This window comes from Alligator sinensis, unplaced genomic scaffold, assembly GCF_000455745.1.
Source record: "Alligator sinensis unplaced genomic scaffold, ASM45574v1 scaffold123_2, whole genome shotgun sequence".
Taxonomy (NCBI): domain Eukaryota; kingdom Metazoa; phylum Chordata; order Crocodylia; family Alligatoridae; genus Alligator; species Alligator sinensis.
This window is the reverse complement of record NW_005841917.1, coordinates 477,741-491,312: the sequence shown is the minus strand read 5'-3', so window position 1 is coordinate 491,312 and position 13,572 is coordinate 477,741. Positions and strand designations below refer to the sequence as shown.

General features: G+C 43.8%; 1 protein-coding gene across 1 annotated transcript in view; it reads left to right on the top strand.

Annotated features, from left to right (window-relative positions):
* The window catches only part of ISPD (isoprenoid synthase domain containing), a 232,055-nt gene that overhangs the window by 117,572 nt on the left and 100,911 nt on the right, over positions 1–13,572 (top strand). Inside the window, exons 8-9 of the mRNA XM_006018934.3 lie at positions 5,290–5,382; positions 6,139–6,228. Coding sequence (XP_006018996.1) covers positions 5,290–5,382; positions 6,139–6,228 — 183 coding nt within the window. The remainder of the gene's footprint in view (positions 1–5,289; positions 5,383–6,138; positions 6,229–13,572) is intronic.

The following is a 13,572-nucleotide window of genomic DNA, read 5'->3' as shown; positions in this document are numbered from 1 at the left end:
TGATTGTGCCATTTCTCTAACATGTAGAGGGGACCTATGAGACTAGGCTTGCCTGGACAGAACATGCCCTGATTTGCTAGATAATAAAAGCAAGTAAAATCAAGTCTTAATATACTTATTCACACAAAACAGTGTGTTGGTATACCAAGTTGATTAAAATGCATAAAAAAATATAGAGATCACTAAAATTTTGAGGCAAATAGTGTGACTTTTATTTTGAAATTCCCACCATACCCAGTCTGTATTTAGCACAATATTGTGGCTTATATGTATAAATCCTAGGAGGTGTTAGGCTTCTGAAATTCTTGGAAAACTCAAGCAAAAGGTGAAATATTCTTGAAATTTTATGCCCAGACTCCTTATTTGACTTTGCAAATCTAGCCTTCTTAAAGAGAAGTAAGTATGTTAAATATTCACAGGAAAAAACGAGCATATATTTTAAGGAGACAGTATAAAATTCTTTTTAAAAATGTAATCTTCAGGATTTTATTAGACTTCTGCATGAAAATGACATTTTGGAGAGGACAGCAGAGAATTATCTGAATTTTTTTTTTATATTGATGCACAGTAATGTGTTCCTACCTGAAATAAACAATGAAATTAGCAGAATAATTTTCAAAGAAAATAAAATCATCATGGATGGTTTTTTTCCAGATGGTCTTTTATTTACTCCAAATAATATCTAATGTAAGTGAACATTTTTTCCCCCCCCTCCCCCCCTGCCTCCCGATATATGACTTGTAGTTTTATCTAAAGATAAAGTAAGCCTTAAGGACAATATTGAATTGATTATAATAGAAGTTAGACACCATCAGAGACAGTACCCAAAGTGGAAGCTTAGGAGAAGTCCAGGGAGGCTATTCCTAGTAGTAGGATAATATTTCTGAAATTGCTCTTTCTAGCATAAAATTAAACATGAACCTGGCCACACATAGAAATACTTGCAGCATGCTCCTTTTTGTCCAGTTCAGAGTTGCCAACACAAAAACACTTTTTAACCAGCAAACTGCAAGCTTTTTATTGACACCCAAACTTTGTCACTGACACATGTTTTCTACTGATATGGAATCACAGAATCATAGAAAATTAGGGTTCTAAGGGACCTCAGGATATCTAGTCCAACCCCCTGCAGGACCATCAGGATATCTAGTCCAACCCCCTGCAGGACCATCACCAACTAGATCATCCCAGCCAAGGCTTTGTCTAGCTGGGTCTTCAAAACCTCTAAGGATGGAGATTCCACAACCTGTCTGGGTAACCTGTTCCAGTGCCTTTCTACCCTCCCAGTGAGAGAGGTTTTTTTTCCTAATATCTAACTAAACTTCCCTTGCTGCAACTTGAGACCATTGCTCCTTGTTCTATCATCTGCCACCACTGAGTGCAATCTAGCTCCATCCTCTTTGGATCCAACCTTCAGGTAATTGAAAGTTGCTATTAAATCCTGCCCCCTCCCGCCATAATCTCCTCTTCTCCAAATGAAATAAGCCCAGTTCATTCAGCCTCTCTAGTCATGTGCCCCAGCCCCCAACCATTTCCATTGCACTCCAGTGAAGCCTCTCTAATTTGGCCACATCCCTTCTGTAATGGTGGGCCCAAAACTAAACACTGGGCTCCAGATGTGGCATCATCAGTGCTGAATAGAGGGGAATAATCACTTCCCTTGATCTGCTGGCAATGCTCTTAGCAATGCAGCCCAGGATGCTGCTAGCCTTCCTTGCAACAAAGGCACACTGTTGGCTCATATTTAACTTGTGCACTGTAACCCCTAAGTCCTTTTCTGCAGAGCTGTTGCTTAGCCAGCATGTCCCAAATCTGTACTGGTGTATGGGACTATTCTGTTCTAAGTGCAAGACTTTCACTTCTTCTTATTGAACTTCTTGAGATTTCTTTTGCTTCAATCCTCTTATTTGTCTAGGTCTCTGAATTCTAGCCCTACCCTTCAGTGTATCTACTACTCTCCCCAGCTTTGATGTCATCCACAAAATTGCTGAGAGTGTATTTCTTCCTATCTTCCAGAGAGCTGATGAAGACATTGAACAAAACTGGCCTCAGGACTGACCCCTGGGGCACTCCACTGGATACTGGCTGCCAACTAGACATCAAGCCATCGATTACTACTCATTGAGCCCTATGATCCAGCCAGCTTTCTCCCTACCTTACAGTCCATTCATCCAAGCCTTACTTCCTTAGTTTGCTTGCAAGAATGTCATGAGAGAGTATATAAAAAGCCTTGCTGAGTTCAAGGTATGTCATGTCCACTGCTCTCCCCCTCATACAGAGCCAGTCATTTCCTCATAGAGCACAATCAATTTGATCATTCCAAACTCAGGGATGCCTGACCTGACCTCTTCCATCAATGGAAAGTGTCACAATCTTCTAGCTTCCACCTTCTTTGGTATCCAGGTGCCTTCTCCAGTGGCCTCAGGCAGTCCTTCCTCTGCAGTCCTTGAAGTCTCCTCCAGCATTGAATTGATGAAGTCCCTATGGTAGAGGATGCTTCAGAGCCTTGCCACTTCCTCCTGTAGTTCTCATGCTTGCTCCTTAAGGGTTACCACTACCATATGTTTTACATAATGTAAATATAACTCTTCTTTTAGTCCCTGCTCTGCTGTCAGGCCCCAGTTAGAAGGCTTGGGTTCAAATTTAGGTGTTTAATTCCAACCATAGTAAAAAAATGATCAGTAGGATGTTTGTAGTAGAAAAAAAATTATGACTGCAGCAGCGGGTTTACATTGTGCTACTTTCCTGGGGTCCTGTAATTGCTCCCACACATTGCTGCCCCCAGCTGCACCCTGTACCATGCTACCCCACCATGCCTCCTCTCCCCAAGCCTTACCCTTATGACCCTGCTCCCCCTGTCTTAGCATAGATTGACAAAGAATACCTGCAATCCAGCAATATTATAGGCAGCTGACAGGACTTAGCAGCAGTGATACATGCCTAGTTGGGGAGAAGTCTAAAGCCCTCAAGAGAAGGGTCCTAGCAATGTGCTGTGCTCCCACTCACTCACTATGTTGTACTGCTGTGCTCTGTCTGTCCTTCAACACAAGGCTTCAATCAGTTCTGCTGTGTAACAGCGTCGCAGCCACGACTCGGTTACTAAGATGAGGTAGCAGCTGCTGGAGATTAGAACATCCGGGAAATGGGGAACGTAATAACCCAGGCAGCCAATGAGGACCCAGGAAAGAGAAAGAAAGAGAGGGAGGAAACGTCCCAAGGCTGCCTTCGGGCACTTACCCATTGAGAGGAACGAGAGAGAGGCCTACGGCGAGGAATGCTGAGAGAGTCCAGGAGACAAGGACGTGCTCCCCGACGACAAAGGGATTTTGGGGGATCGATACCCCCCCCACCCCCCCCGGATCACATCCTACCTGGAGAGATGGCCTCTGCAGTGAGTCATAAAAGGAGCGGCAGTGCGGAAACCCTTGCAGCTCCTGGGGCTCAGCATGGTGAGATTCCCCGAGCGTGGGGAGAAGAGCAGAGAGAGAGACAGAGAGAAAGAGGGCGAGGGAGCACCCAATCCTGCCCTGCAGACACAGTAACCTTGATCCCTCACTGGAGGGTGAAGGGAGGCGGAGAGGAGAGAAAGTGAAAGAAAGAGAAAGTGAAACTGACTAAGCTGCGCTTCGCATGCCGGCACGAGCCACAGCCGGGGAATCCCAGGGTCGGTGTTAATCAGCCGCTAACAAGGCAATTAGCAGCTGATCATCAAATTAACCAGTAGTCCTTACCATGGGAGACAAACGGCAAGGACCCACGTGGCGATCTCCTTGTTGACTGGCGTTCAGAGAGAGCGAGCATCACAGACTAATAATAATAAAGCACTTTGGACTAAGATCTGGCCAGTGTGTTCCTTACTGCGGTACCGGCATCTAACACCTCTTCCTCCCCGCCAAATTTGCATTTAGATCAAGTCGTGGCAGGCGGGAATTGGGGGAGCTACAAGAGAAACAGGTACCCAGGACGGGCACACTGACATGCTGCTTAAAGTTTTTACAGATGATTCAAGTTTTTTGTAATAGGCTTTGTAGCAGGGCTGGGAAGTTATTTCAGGTGGAGAGCCACTTACTGAGTTTTGGCAGGCTTTTGAGGGCCACATTGGGTAGCCCTGCCCCTTGACAGGTGCCCTGCCCCCTAGTTGCCATCTTGTGATTGGAAGTCCTGCCGCATAACCCCTGACCTTTGCCACCAGAAGTCCCTCCCCTTGCCTCCGGAAGTACTCCTTTCAGCAAGGAATTTTGCCATCTCAGAAGCAGAAAAATACCAAATTATATTCTAAAAAGCAAACATCTAAAACATTCACTAATTTGATTTAAAAAAATATTTTTGTCCTGGTTTAGATGTCTTTGTATGGTGTACATAGAGGTGATTTGTATATAATAACTTAAAATGAAGTCTTGCACTTGTATATTGTGGGGGGCTGTGGGTGTGGGGGAGGGTGTGTATGTCTGTGGGGGGTGGATAGGTGTGGGGGCATGGGTGTGGGGTGAGAGAGCAGGTGTGGGTGTGTGCGGATATGTGGGATGTGGGTGTGTATGGGGTTTGTGGGGGAACTGCGTGTGGGGGGGAGGGTGGCTGGGGTGTGTGAGGGGTATGAATGTGAGGGTCTGTGTGTATGGCAGTGCGAAGGGGGTGTATGTATATATGGTGGGGTTTACATGTGGGACTCACCCCCCCCACACACACGTACGTATGTACTGGCATGTCCCCATGCTCCCATGGTCCAGCAATGCAGCCGGGATCCACATGGTGCCGGAGCAGTATGGGGCCAGGAATACAGGAAAATGGCCAGGGTGGGGTGGAACTGGGCTGCTCGGTCCTGCTGCTGGTTTCCCCTGGGTCCTACTGCCCCTGGCTCCTGTCATCTTTGACAGGCAGCCAGGAGCAGATAAATACTAATTTTCTAAATTTTTTAGGGGCCCTGTGGGCTGGATAGAATGGCTTGGTGGGCTATATCCAGCCCATGGGCCCTATTTTGCCTGCCCCTGCTCCATGGAGAGGCATTTTTCGATTGACTTTTTACAGACTGTTCATAAATTTTCAGACATTTGGCAACCCTGCTCCAGGTTTTCTTCATCTTCTACATGTTTTGTAGCTGTATAGTGAAACATTGTTCTGTTGTCTCATTTAAGTGGCAGGGAGTGTTTTGATTCTTGTATTTAGAATGTTAATTGCTAATTTTAAGCCAGGTAGTATGAAATATATACAACAACTTTGGAGGCTTTTGAACATGAAAAATAACACCATTCTGAATATGTATAGTAATGTAATACCCATATGCTTTTTTAGCAGGTTAAACGTATATCAGTATCTCTATGCAAAGATGATAATTATATGCAGAACATCATTTTAGGACAATGCTACAATTTTATTTGTATGCATGTAAGTATTATGCAAGAACATATTACTTTACATTTTAAGGTTTGCCATTGATTTTTTTTTTGTGGTAAATGATAATAAAGCATTAGAATAATTAACAGTTCTTTGAACAGGTTACCTCATGGCGTTCCCATTTCTAGACTTGTTACACATTGATAATTGCATGTCAGCCCTCCTCTTGCCCATTCTTACATGCACTCTGGTCACAAGTACCTGGTTCTTGAGTTCTTGAAAATCCATTTGACACATCTTCTCTCAGAGACTGTAGTCCATTACAATGGTTTCATATAGAAAGAGATGAGCTTGGCTGAATCAAACTTGGCATTCATAAGGCATCAAACCTGGCAAGTCTTACCTGCCACTTGCTAGTTCTAACAAATCCATTACATCAGATATCCAGCTAGGAATCTTTGGGATCAGGGAGGCTTACACTGAACAATACATACCATGTGTTTAGACTCTGATTTTGTATTTGTGTAACAAAAAAGAAAGAAGTAGTTTTCAGCAGAACACCCTGCATGTGGCTGTACCCCTACCAAGTAAAATTATGATCAGTTATAAGAGGTTAATTATGCATTTCCTCTTTCATAAATAAAAATAACATATAAATAATAAATAAATAATAATTTATTTCATAAATAACTTTATGAAAGAGGATGCATTTCCTCTTTCATAAAATAAAAAAAAAACTATATTGTATTGAATCAATAATTTTGTTTTATTTTCTTTTGGTAACTTTAGATATTTGTTTTCACTTAGGTTAAAAAATCTGCCTTTCAAGAAACACAACTGGTGGATATCCTTGAAAATGCAAATATTTCTACCTTGTATCCAGTTGTTCTCATTTCGGTATGTTAATTCCTAAAAGCTTAATGTAATAAACATTCAATGTTTTTAGCATTTTACAAAATATTTCAGGTGAGAAAATCTTGCATCTGAACAGACTTTTCAAAAGCTGAACTGGAAATGAGTTGATGATGAGTCTGCATCCAGCAGTCCACACTGAATGCAGCCAGCAATTAAGCTGAGGCTGACAAAAGGCAGATTAGTTGAAAGAAAATTTACTTTCTTGTCTCTAAGGTTTCATTCTTTTTGTCCTGATTACAGTTTATATTTTCTTCTGTTTTATTATGCCCCATTCATGCTGGTGATCTTGCAGCTTCCATAAAGATATGAGGGAATGTATAGACAGGACAGGGAGAGGGTGGTGTGACTGAGATGGAGTTGCGGGGCTGAGAGTGGGGAGAGGCAGCAGGTTGGGGTCTTTCCCAGGATGAACTGGGGGGCGAACTGGGATGGGGGAAGCATGGTTTGGAGTGAGGTCAGGAGTATCAGGAGCATGGTTTGGAGTGAGGTCAGGGTATGGGGGTGAGTAGGGGACCCCTGAGGTATGGGCAGCATAGTGAAAACCTTTGCTGTAGTTTAGCAGTGTTGACAACCCAAGATGGTATTTTGTTTTTGGTTTTTATTTTTTTAACTGATAATCTGCAAACTTTTTACTGACAACCAAGCTTTTACTATGGTTGGTATAAATCCCTACATTTAAACACAGCCCTTGTTACTGCCATCCAGGGTCTAGTAGAAGGGTTACATTTATATTATAAAAAACATGATATTAGTAAAAACATGTGTCAGTAAAATGTTTTGTCAGTAAAAAATTTGCAGATTTGTCATTAAAAAAAAATCTCTGTTGGCAATATCCAAGGTATTGCTATGATGATTAATTAGTTATTTTTTATATCTAAAGTTTACATCCACAATTGAGCTCTATGCATGCATTGAACGACTCTGAATACTGACTCTACCCAACTGAGAATTTAGCTCTTTATTTGAAGTTGGCCTTTCAATGCTTGAGTATATTTTTGAGAAACTCCACATGTGTTCTATGCTCAAGCTTACACTGGCTTCTTCAGCTTAATGAAAATGAGATGAAATCCAGACCTTCTTACTCCCTCAACCAATATTGATGGACTTTCATAGAAGACATAGCAAACTTTTTAGAAATGTGGTAACAAGTACTTTTTTCTGTGAAACAATAATATTGTTTGCATTATTCCTCCAAGAATCAATTTAATCATTTCCTGCACACAAAACCCAGGGAGAACTATGATTGGTGGACGTGTATAGAACAAATCAGAAGATAACACTGTACTTTTGCATCAGATATGAAGGGAGGTCCTGCATTCTGTTGGAAGGTGTGTGTATTCAATTGGTTCTTTTTGCAAATGTATAATGCAAAATGGTAGATCTGGCCAGTGGCCAGACTCCATTTCCAGCAGCCCCTGCCCATGTTGCTGTGGCTCGTTTCCATGGAGACCCCAGGAGTGGCGGGGCCATGACAATACAGGGCCAGGGTTTCCATGGAGACCAACTGGAGAGCACTAGCAGGATGCACTTTTGGGTGGGGAGTTGCTCTGGGGCCAGAGCTGAGATTTTGTGGTGGTGACAGCGTGGTCTGGAGCTGGAGCAGAACCGCAATCCACTGCCTGCATGCCTCTGCCCAGGGCATGTGGATAGCAGATTGCAGCTGTGCTTTGGCCCTAGCCCATGCTCTCACCACAGCAAAATCCCACCCCTGGCCCTGGAGCAGCTCCATGTCCAGCTGTGTGCCCTGTCAGCACTCCTCGGGCCCATCTCCATGGAAACCCTGGCCCCACATACTCACAGCCCCACCGCTCCAGAGGTCTCCGTGGGAACTGGCTGCAGTGACGTGGGCAAGGGCTGCTGAAAAATGGACTCGACTATGGGCTCGATCTGGCCTGCTGACCGGACTTTGCCTGCCCCTGGACTAAAGACTCATCATAGCTGTTATAAAATATTCCATTACTTCATTCATGTTAATGTTTCACAATGCCTAAATACCTTAGAAGAAATCACTGGGGAAAATTCCATCAAAAATGTTCTTCAAAATCCGTGGATCCTAATATTGCCCTGAGGCACACCATTGGCTTTGATAACTCATTTCTCTGCACTTGCCATCAATGCCAGATTCCTAAACACAGAAACGTTAATATCCTATCAGAAGAATAAGGTAAATTAAATACTGTATGGGTGTGTCTACACATGCATTTACTCCAGCCTAATTGTACTCTGGAGTAAGTGCTTTTGGGTAGGCATCTATATATGCAGGGATTTAGGGAGCAGATTTGCTGTTCTTTGCACCAAGTTTCCTGCAGCCCTGTAATGGGCCCCTGCTTCCTCTGTGGGGGAGCTCTAGGCTTTCTCCAGGTGCTAGCCCAGGGCCTGGCAGGGAGCACCAGGCCAGAAGACAGCTGTCTCTTGGCCCTGAGAGACTGCCTGCTGCTGGGGTGAGGACAATGTCCCCCTGCCCCGTAAGCATGGAGCTCCTCACCCTTGCTCCCCAATCAGGGGCAGAGGACTTGGAAAGAGCTACAGGGGAGGGACAGATGACCAATCTCATTTCCTTCTACGACCAGGTGACCTATCACCTGGACAAGGGAGAAGAGATTGATGTCATATATCTTGACTTCAAAAAAGCCTTCGATCTGGTGTCCCATGATCGCCTCTTGGAGAAACTGGCCAATTGTCGCCTTGGGTCCTCCACGATCCGCTGGCTGGAAAATTGGCTCCGGGGTCGGACCCAGAGGGTAGTAATCGATGGAAGTCACTCATCGTGGTGTCCTGTGACCAGTGGGGTCCCCCAAGGCTCTGTCCTTGGACCCATACTGTTCAACATCTTCATTAATGATCTCTGAACCGAAGCAGCTCCAAGGATGCTCAGTGCTGCATCAGGGGCTGTGAGGCTACTCAGGCCACTCCGAACCCATGCCTCTGGCAATGCCAGGGACCCCAAGCCCGCATGGGTCATAGCCACCTTTCCCCCGGCTTTGAGAGACCAGGGAGCAGGCTGAGAGTGACATTCACCCAGCACACGGAGCACCGGCGCTTGAGAGCTGAGCGCTGCTAATCCCCACAGCCACAGCACACGAGTGGAATTAGATCAGTCTCGAGCCACCCCGGAGAATAGCAATTATGTGGAGACAGCAGGAGGGGAAGCCTTGGGATGCACTGCTCAGGGGTCTGAACCAGGAGCTCCAAGTCCGATGCTGCCAGCCCCTTCTCACATGAGCAGAGCCCAAGGACATCCCACAGAACAGCAGGGGCAAGGCTGGCCTCAAAATCCTTCCTTCACACAGGCAAACCTACAAGTTTATCAGGGGTGACCACCAGCATCTGGGGGAACGTTTGTTCACCAGAGCGCCCCAAGGGATGACGAGGTTGAATGGTCACAAACTACTTCAAGATCGTTTCAGGCTGGACATAAGGAAGAACTTCTTTACTGTCCGAGCCCCCAGGGTCTGGAACAGCCTGCCACCGGAGGTGGTTCAAGCGCCTTCATTGAACACCTTCAAGATGAAACTGGATGCTTATCTTGCTGGGATCCTATGACCCCAGCTGACTTCCTGCCCTTTGGGCGGGGGGCTGGACTCGATGATCTTCCGAGGTCCCTTCCAGCCCTGATGTCTATGAAATCTATGAAAGATCCCAGCCTTCTGCCCTGATCTGCCGGTGGGGCAACTAACAGACAGTCTTGCTGCTAGCTTCTGCACCAGCAGATGGGGGCAGGGGGCTAGGACCTATCCTACCTCTGCAGCTTTTTCCAAGCCCTGTGCCTTGATCACCCAATTGGGGCATGGGGTTGGGACCTGTCACTGACTAGGACAGTTCCCAGCCCCTGTCCTGCATGTGGGGCAGAGGCTGGGCAGCTTGTTCCCCACTTAGCTCCGAGCTGAGGGGTAACAGACTGGGGGGACTTTTTTCCTGCCCAGCTCCATGAGCAATGAGCATAGAACTGGGGTGTGGGGAACAGGCTGGGGGGTTTGTTCCTCTCCCAGCTCTGAGAGTGGAGCTGAGCGGGGCACAAGCTCCCCAGTCTGTTTCCCACCCCCAGTTCTGTGCTTGCAGAGCTGGGTGGGGAACAGGCTCCCCTGTCTCGCCAGCAGGAAGCTCCCAGCACTGGTTCCGTGGCTGCTGGGCTGGTGCTGGGAGATGAGTCTCCCAGCCTGAAGTCTGCGGTCATGGGGTCTGTGCTAAGAGACCCTTATCTTCCAGTGCCGGCTCTGCAACTGTGGGCCTTGTGCTAGGAGATCCTTACCTCCTAGCCAGAGCTCTACAGTCATGGAGCTTGGGCTGGGAAACCCTTATGTCCCAGCCCCATGACCACAGAGCTCAGGCTGGGAGATAAGTATCTCCCAGTTCTGGCCCTGTGGTTGTGGAGCCAGTGCTGGGGGATAAGGGTCTCCCAGCCCCACACTCCCCATTGTAATCTCAGAGCAGGGGGCTTGGAGCTCCTTGCTCCCAGGCAGCTCTCAGAGACAAAGAGCTATCTCCCGCCCCCTTGTGGACGGCTGACCAGGAGCAGATTTTGCTCCTGGTCAAACATCTACATGAGCACTACTGCATCATTACTAATCTCGAATAAGTTTGCTACTTGCATTTGCAGTAAACTATGCTAATGCAAAGTTAAGCATCTCATGTAGATGTGCCCCATGTGTAGCAATACATATGTTTTTATATTGCAAGAAGGGATTTGTCTGTCAAACAAATCTTTACAGTGCATTCCAAGTATTCGTGGCCTAAATAGTTTCAATATGGCCTTTAATAATGTATTGAAGAAACGTTACTTACGCACAGCATATATTTTTGATACATAAAAAAGTTATCTCAAAAAAGAAGCAATGTCCTAACAACCAGAAGACCTGGTATACAGGCAAAAACAGGGTTGCATAAAAGTTTTTGTATGGAATTTATCTTGTTACAAATTAATAATTTGGATTTATGGAACTTTCACATTATTTTTCAGAAATACAAGAAACATAAAACAGAAAGAGGGCTGAAAGTATGTTTTAAATGACAAAAGAGTTAGCTAAACAAATCATTGTCTCATATTAATTACTGGGAACTATTTAAGTTCCTTAAACTTCCGATTCCTAAAATTCCCTCCAGATGGTGTAGCTGGGGGATAGAAATTTCTTTCAGCGGTCTTTAATTAAACTCAGCATTGGATGTTCTCTCATATGATGGCTACTATGGTGGGATTCTCCTCAATTTAAATTTTCATTTTAAAAAATCATACCGTTTAACAGACAGCTCCTCCTGACTGTCTTGTTATAAAAATATTCTGTTAAGACACTGGTCTTTTCATTTACAAGAGGACATTTAATTTTTTTTCACATTTATAAAATGCAAAACTCAGAATATGTTGAGGATAGCAAAATTGGTCAGTATTGTTTGTAGATGCTGTTTTGTGTGTGAACATTTTCTTTTTTTTGATTTCCAAAGTAAACCTGTTCCTTGCAGTGGAGCTGGAAAGAGGTAAATGAGGAGAAGTAGCGTAGCACCTCAATTCTCATACAGAAAGATCTGCATTAATGTTTTTTTCTTTCAGCTCAGGCCAGCTTTTTCATCTTTTTGTATGACTAGAAAGTTCTCCTCTCCCCCTACTGATTTCTGAGCACTTTTTTTTGGACATGTAAAAAATAATCTGAACACTGAGGGAATTGGCTTTGTGTGTGTTCTTTTTTTTCTTTTAGTATTTGGGGGCTAAATATAACAAGCCAAATACGTTAGTGTATTTTACTGTTTTGTACCCAGCAATCTGTCTAGTCAGTCAGTACCAAATGCCAAATGTGCTAAATATTAAGTACTGAATATTAGGGCTGCTAAATATTCTTTAACACCCTTTTTGCTTGCATGTAACTTCTGTTGAAGCAAGATGAAGCTTTTTGGCTGTACATTATCTTGACTCGAGTTTCTCAAAAGTGGAGAAATTTTAAAATGTATTTGTAAATTGTCAGTTAGTAAGTACTTCCTTAGCTAATATTTGTAAAATATGTGTATATTTAACCCACTTAAATTGTTTGAAAACTGTATTCCAAGAAAGCACAGCAAAAAAAATAGTGGTAAACTGTATTTCCACAAACCTATGCTGTATGTACCTACAAACACTGGAAAGACTGTGCTTTAAAAAAAACATGCTAAGTGGCATTTACTCTCCATGTTTGATTGCATCTGTTGGGACACATGTTGACAGCTTCAGGCAGGCACACAAGGCATCAAAAGGTTTTTTTTTTTTAGGCACAGTTTTCTAAGAATCTTTTGACTGTTGACTCCAACAAAATGTATTAGATGGTTGTGTTCATTCAGTCAGAAGAGTGCTAGAAAAAATACATAATTTACTTTGAAAAAGCCTTATGGAAAGTCAATAGAATTTGATAAATTGTATCCTGTGCTACAGAATTCTGCAGCATGGATGAACAGCCTATAGAGCGCGCATATTTTTCTATTAAATGTTGTAGTCTTTAAAACAATTTCTATATAACTATCTGGGTTTCATCCTTATTAAATTCTAATGGACTTAAAAGATGATATGTAGATGAGTATTAATTTTATTTCAGCCTTCATCAGAAAGGCTTACCAGTTTTCAAATACCTGAAGTATGATGATAGAAGAGGATAAAGATAACCTTTTCCTTGTGGTTGTAGCAATGGGTGTAGGCCCAGTGGCCTCAAATTGTAGCAAAGAAAACTGAGGTTGGATGTTAGGAAGAACTCTCTTTCTATGAAGGTGTAAAAGTCTTAGAACAGGCTACCAAGAATATTTTGTGGAGTCTCCATTGCTGGAAATTTTCAAAAACAGGTTAAACAGGCTGGGATTGTTTAATCAGGGTTGATCTTGCCTTAAGCAGGGGCTGGACTGGATGACCTCATAAGGTCCTCTCCTGCCCTACTTTCCTATGATCCTGATCCTAAACAACATCATTGTTATAACACCGTTGAGCCATCCTGCTTTATTGTTTCATATTTAAAGTATTATGTGAAGAAACTTATGAATGAGTTGGTGATTTAGTCACATCACGTTTTGATCATGCCAAATGATTCAAACTATTTTCACCCATTAAATGGCCCCTCACCTTGGGGTATGCAGTTACCTTTGTCTACAGAAAAAAACTAGTTTGCACTACAATTTAAACTGGTGTATCTTGTTATCCTCCACATTCCATGCACATACCCCATATGCAGATACCAGTTAATATTTTTTATTTCCACTGATCTTTCAAAAAAAAAAAAAAAAAGCAGTAGTTGTGGTATATGGCATCTACCTTTAAGGGGCCAGCAGCAAAACATTCCAGTCTTTCCCCCGAATTGCCAGTTGCTCAAAGCACGAGCGAGA